The sequence below is a fragment of the Lathyrus oleraceus genome, chromosome 2, assembly GCF_024323335.1.
Source record: "Lathyrus oleraceus cultivar Zhongwan6 chromosome 2, CAAS_Psat_ZW6_1.0, whole genome shotgun sequence".
Lineage (NCBI taxonomy): Eukaryota > Viridiplantae > Streptophyta > Magnoliopsida > Fabales > Fabaceae > Lathyrus > Lathyrus oleraceus.
The window spans coordinates 342,163,579-342,169,876 of NC_066580.1; the positions used below are offsets into that span (position 1 = coordinate 342,163,579).

The window sequence follows — 6,298 nt, forward strand, 5'->3', positions numbered from 1 at the left end:
ACGTGAAAATCACTTCACAACGTTAAATTCAAAAAAAAACTTTTAGGAGGGAAAGTTGTGAAGTCAAAATCACGTGGCTGATTGCTCTATATATTTGCAGATTTTCTCTTTGCTTAAATTAAGCTTCTTTCTCAAATTCCCCCTTTCAATTTTTCCTCCTTCATCGATTTTCCTCTTCCAACATTTTTCCTCTTCTTTCTCAAATTCCAACTTTCAATTTTTATCTTCAAATTAAAAGGTATTTCAAGAAGGCCCAAATATTTCATTTTCATTTTTCTATTTTTTATTTGTTAAATATTGTGTTGATTTTATTTTTATTTTATAACTAACATTGTTAAAAAAGTTCTTCAAGATTCAATCATCAAGCTCAAGATTCAAGCGTTTTTCTCATCTTCATTGAAGTATTTAAGCAATTTTTTTTCCAGATTTAAATATATATATTAGATTGTTGGTTGTTGTTATCGTAGGATAATATTTTTAAAACATAATTTTACTAAAATAAATATATAGTTAATCCACAAGTAATTTATTAAAATATTTGAATAGATTTTTTTTAAAACAAAATGTTATTTTTCATAATATATTATTCTATTTATATATTATTTTTAATAGTTTTTTATTTTAAAAATAAAATTATTTTGTAACGTGATATTCACTTCACAATTTTACCACATGAAAATCACGTCGCAACTCATTGTAACATTTTCTGCCTTCACTGCTACTATTGAATTACAACATATATAGTGAGAACATTTGTCCAGAATATTGTGTCATAAATATCACGTGCCACACTATTTCGACGTGATTTTCACGTGACAAAATTGCGACGTGATTTTCATGACGCAACAGAGTTGTCACACGAGTTTCTGCCGCGTGAAAATTCATGTTGCTAAAAATGTGTTATGAAGTGATTTTTCACGTTGTAACGTGAATATCACGTGATTTTAGACGGTTTTGATAACAAAGTAATATAAATAAAAAATTATTATTATTTTATAATAAATGATTTGATGAATATTTTTAACTATTCATTCATATTAAGCTTTTTTTTAACGTGGTTTAGGTAAATAATAAACAATTCTTGCATCGGAAAGTTTTGACGGGTTAATGAAGTTATATATTGAAGCTTTGCCCAATATGTAGGTATATAAAAGTCATATATAGAAAGAATTTTTTAATGCATTCTAAGGAATATTTTTGCATTTTAAAAAAAAATTAAAATTATCCTAGCTAACATGTTTAGGTTTATAAGAATATTTTCCCTACCCTTATATGTTAATTCAATTTGATCTTATAATCATTCAAATTTATTCAATCACTCGATCTATAACTATTTATAAAGAGGATACATGATTTTGATATTTCACAATTAATATATAAAGTCCACTTTGATATCTATTTTCTATTCTATAATTATCCTTCATTAAGATTCTTATTTCACAATTAATATATAAAGTCCACTTTACCACAGAATAACCATATGAAAGTTATACGAAAGATATGACCAAAGTAAAAACGGTTCAAATGTGGTTTGTCCTGCATTTGAATAACCCTATCACACATAACTTCCATGCAATGATAGTGTTTGTAAACCCATGATCACAAACACTATCATTTTACTTTCTTTTCTATTCACATTAATGCATTTTCACATCAATGATCATTGAAGTAATTAATTTATGATAAATATTAATAAACTTTTCTATTTAATTTGGTTTAATTTTTGTTTTTAATTTGACATGTTCTAATTTTTTGTGTGTAAACATTTGAATTTTATTTTAGTTTGCCTTTGTTGTTTATATACTTTTGCGGCGTTAAAGAAGTTATGAAGAAATTAAATGATGAACAAAACTTTTATTAGAAGATAACGGAATTAACTACATTTTAACGTAGAAAATAAAAGAGAAATATAAGGGAAATTATTCAATACGATGTAAGATAAAACCTTTTCATACAAAAATATAATATATTAAAATATTGTTTTTTTTGTTAATCAAACGTTTACTAATTATAGTCTGAATTTTTTTTACAAAAAAAATAACGTAAAATCACTCCATTTTTATGAGTTTTTACCAATTTCATTTCTATTATTTTTTCCTACTACAAATGAATAAAATGTATCAATTTATGTATTCTTCAATTAATGATTCACCAAGCATTATGAATGGAAAGATATTTATCTCTTATATTTAGTAAGATTTAAGTAAAAAAATTGATGTACTGTTTTTTGACATTATTTTACATTGATAAAGTGTGCATATTTAATTCTATTCATAGTTTATTTGTATTTCTTTTAGAAATGATACAATAATTAAACATGTAAAAATATCTATTATTTTTTATTTTAGATTGTTTATCACAAATTTTATTTCATATATAATTTAAATTAAATTAATATTAAATAATATATATATATATATATATATATATATATATATATATATATATATATATATATATATATATATATATATATATATATATTTATTTATATGTGTATATATTAAAGAAAGTGGATTAACAACATGGATAAACATAAAATTTTCATTTTATCAAAAGTGAAATCAAAATCAAAATTAAAAACATTATAGAATCAAAAGCCACTTCGGATTGAAAACACCAGAAAGGTGTGATTGGGAGGTCGGGTAGAGCTACATAAGTCAAACAGATTCCTTCAATTTAGGGTTTGAAGTAAATATATTTGACTAAATTTACCAACATTTATTTTGGTTTTTACTTTTATTAAAATAAGAAGAAAAAAGAATTTGTTTATAAAATAACATAAAAAATATAAAAACTACTTTTAATTTTCATCTTATTGCTTAGTTGAGTGGAGGGAAATAACTTTTCTAGTGTTTTACAAAAGAAAAGAGAAAAACACACACATAAAAAAGGAAAAGTTAAAATACTAAAACACCAAAATAAGATAAAAAAAGAATTGGAGATGAATTTTCCTATAAAGAAGAAAACGAAAATAAAATAGAAGATGAGACATATACCCATGAAATCCTATATGCACAATCAACATGTGTTTCAACGATTATATCCATGTAACCTATAAGTTATTTTTAGTATATGATATAATAAATTTCTATAATATATGTCACATATACACACACAAGATTAATCAACTATCAGTAAAATGTCGGTTGTATATGACACATTTTTTTAGTGATTTATTGTGAAGAATTCTTAATATACAAAATCTTAAATTTATATAATCATGGATTAAATATCAACACTTTAAACATAAAACAAAATTAAGTTATTTAAATATTTATTAAATCCATTTAATATATTTATTAAATATTTGAAATTTTAAATAAATAATTTAAAACAAAACAGAAAATTAAAATTAATATCCTTTGTTGTAAAAAGATTGAACAGTAATTAAAGAATACTTTTCCAAATGATGTTAAGGCTTGTTTGTTATAAAAAAGATTTAAAAAAAAGATTTTAAAAGATTTCAGTTTTTTTAAATATTTTTTTAAAGTATGAAATTGAAAGTTTGTTACAATTAATATCTTTTGCGATAAATGAGAAGTTTGTTTCAATTTTTTATTATAACATTTTAAGAGATAGTTTTAAATAAAATAAAACTTTAACTGAGAAGTTTGTTAAAACAACATCCAGTAAAAGATATATCCCTAGATATTAGAAGAGACCTATCTACTCCTCCAAGTAGTTGGCATTAAATATCGTAACAATCGAATCATATACATTTACACACAACTGCTTCCAACACAAACCCTTCTTCATCCTTAACAACATCCATGTCCGACAACATCAAACCTTCTTCCCTAGAACCATCCATGTCACATAACACCAAACCTTCTTCCTCAACAGCACCCAACACTAACCCTTCGAACACACAACCTCGTAAAAAACTTATCATCAAGCTCAGTTATCCTCCTGGTTCAAGAAAACGCGATTCAGATTCTTGTGCCACAGATGAAAACAAGAGAAGGAAGATTCAAGATTCTGTAAAACCAACCGTATCCTGTTATTGGGTTGATTCAAATTATCAAACCAAATCAACAGTTTTGTCTCAACCAAAGAATAATGGCAATGTTGTTGAAAACAAGAAGATCATCAAGAACCAAGTTTCCAACACGACACCTTTGTCTCAACCAAAGGATAATGACAATGTTGTTGAAGACAAGAAGATGATCAAGAACCAAGTTTCCAAAACAACACCTTTATCTCAACCAAAGGATAATGACAATGTTGTTGAAGACAAGAAGATGATCATGAACCAAGTTTCCAAAACAACACCTTTGTCTCAACCAAAGGATAACATGAAGGATTCAACAACGAGAGGTAAAGAATGTGGGTTGAAGAAAGCGATGGAGTGTGTTAAGAGGAGGCAATGTTGGTTGATATTGAAGAGGATGTTGGTAGACAGAGATGGTTGGGATTTGAAAGATCCTCCAAAAATAGCAAAGTCTAATAAGTGTAAGATAAAGGCAATAGGTTTGAAGGAAATAGAGAGAAAAATGAGATTGTATGCAACAGAGGATGAGTTTGCTAGCGACATGAGACTTGTGTTCTCTAATGCAATGGTAATGTATCCTCCAAGGAATCATATTTACCAAATTGCAAAAAAGTTTAGTGACACTTTTGAACACAAATGGAAGTCATTGAAGAATACGTGGGAACTTGAGGATACAAAAAGAAGCAACACTCAAAAGAGATACTAAAGAGTGCAACATGTTGTGTTCTTATAGAAACTGTTCTCAAGTTATAAACTGTTAGCAGCAATGTGGTTTAAAATCTGTCAAGTTATTGTCAATGAATGTGTAGTATATATGGTCAATCATTCTTTATTCTTGTGTTTGTAAATTCTGCATAACGAATAATAAAATATGTGTAGTTTCTGAATCTTTTAAAATTTGATTATTCTGTATCTGTCATGAATGTTAGTTGTTACTATTTTGTTAGTGGATTTGAATGAAGGATGCTTAATTAAATGATAGATTATGACATTACATCTTTTGGTAAATGTTTCATCTCGATGCGATAGCAACTCTAAGCTGCAGCATTCTGTGCTTGTTGTTGAACAATATGTATAATTTTTTAACCATTTACTCAAGTTATAAGTCTTGGTTTACCCCATGTGATACTTTTTCAGCAACAAAAACTGTTATATTTCAGCCCCAATTGATCATGGATCAGACTTTTTTTATAGATCACCACTTACTCAAACCATTTAAAAAGGATCAACACACACAATATTTTCAACAATGGAACAAAAAAGATATTTCTTTCGTAAACCATTTAAAATTTCCAGCATGAGCATATTTTAGTGCATGGTTGGTTATTTTACGACCATCATGACATGATGCACTTATGATGATACGTTAAAATTGAAAATCTGCAAGTATATCACTTTATTAGTTATGTCTAGTAATATTACTCAACCTCAATAACTCCGGCATAACTCCCTAGCAAAATAATAAATAATTACATTTTTGTTTAAAAGTTAAAAAATTACAATATTAAAATTACAAAAAAGTTGTTTTAACATCCATTTGGTGTACTATTAAGTTATAAATAACAACAATTGAAATCAGTACCCTAATGGATGCAATTCTAGTGATTGGAGAAAAATTATCAAGGACATCTATATTTTCTCTTTGCCTAAAACCTTTGGCTACAAGGAGAACCTTGTAATTATCAATGATTTTATCAGGTTTTAGTTTATTTTTCAAAACCCATTTACAGCCGATTGATTTGCATCCAAGATACAAGTCTACTAAGTGTCAAGTCCTGCTAGATTCTAGAGAATCCATCTCATCGTTAATAGCTTCTTGAAACAAATATGCATCCAAAGATGGCGTAGCACTCAAAAGAGTTGCATTGTAGTGAAGATCAGTGGGATGACTCATATGTTGACTGAGTTGTTGACATGAATATGAGATGTCAGGCTTGATGTTAAGTAAGTAAATAAGCTGTCTAACAAGCCTTTGGTACTTAGTAGGAACTTGCATAGGATGCCATCAGTTGTCTTTAATTTGGTGTCTCGAGCCATGGGATTTATGGCAGGTTTGCCGCCCAGTAATCCAGCAGTTGAAAGGAGATCAAATGTGTGTTTTTGTTGACAAATATTAAATCTTGAGTCACCTCTTGCCACTTCTACGCCTAATAAATATTTCAATATGCCAAGATCCTTGATATGAAAATGATGTTGTAGTGTATGCTTTGCTTTATTGATGATGTCCAGATTATTTCCTGTAATTATAACGTCATCAACATATATCAACAATACAGTAAAGTGTTCTTTGGATTGATGTATAAA

At 27.3% G+C, this 6,298-nt stretch overlaps 1 protein-coding gene across 1 annotated transcript; it reads left to right on the forward strand.

Moving 5' to 3' along the window:
* Nucleotides 1-3,773: 3,773 nt before the first annotated feature.
* LOC127123158 (transcription factor GTE12-like) lies at nt 3,774-4,700 on the forward strand. The gene has a single exon (XM_051053406.1). The coding sequence runs from the start codon at nt 3,774-3,776 to the stop codon at nt 4,698-4,700; it is 927 nt and encodes a 308-aa protein (XP_050909363.1).
* The last annotated feature ends 1,598 nt before the right edge of the window (nt 4,701-6,298 follow it).

Bases quoted from the DNA above. Each gene is read 5' to 3' on its own strand.
- LOC127123158 (XM_051053406.1), top strand. From the start codon at position 3,774: ATGTCCGACAACATCAAACCTTCTTCCCTAGAACCATCCATGTCACAT.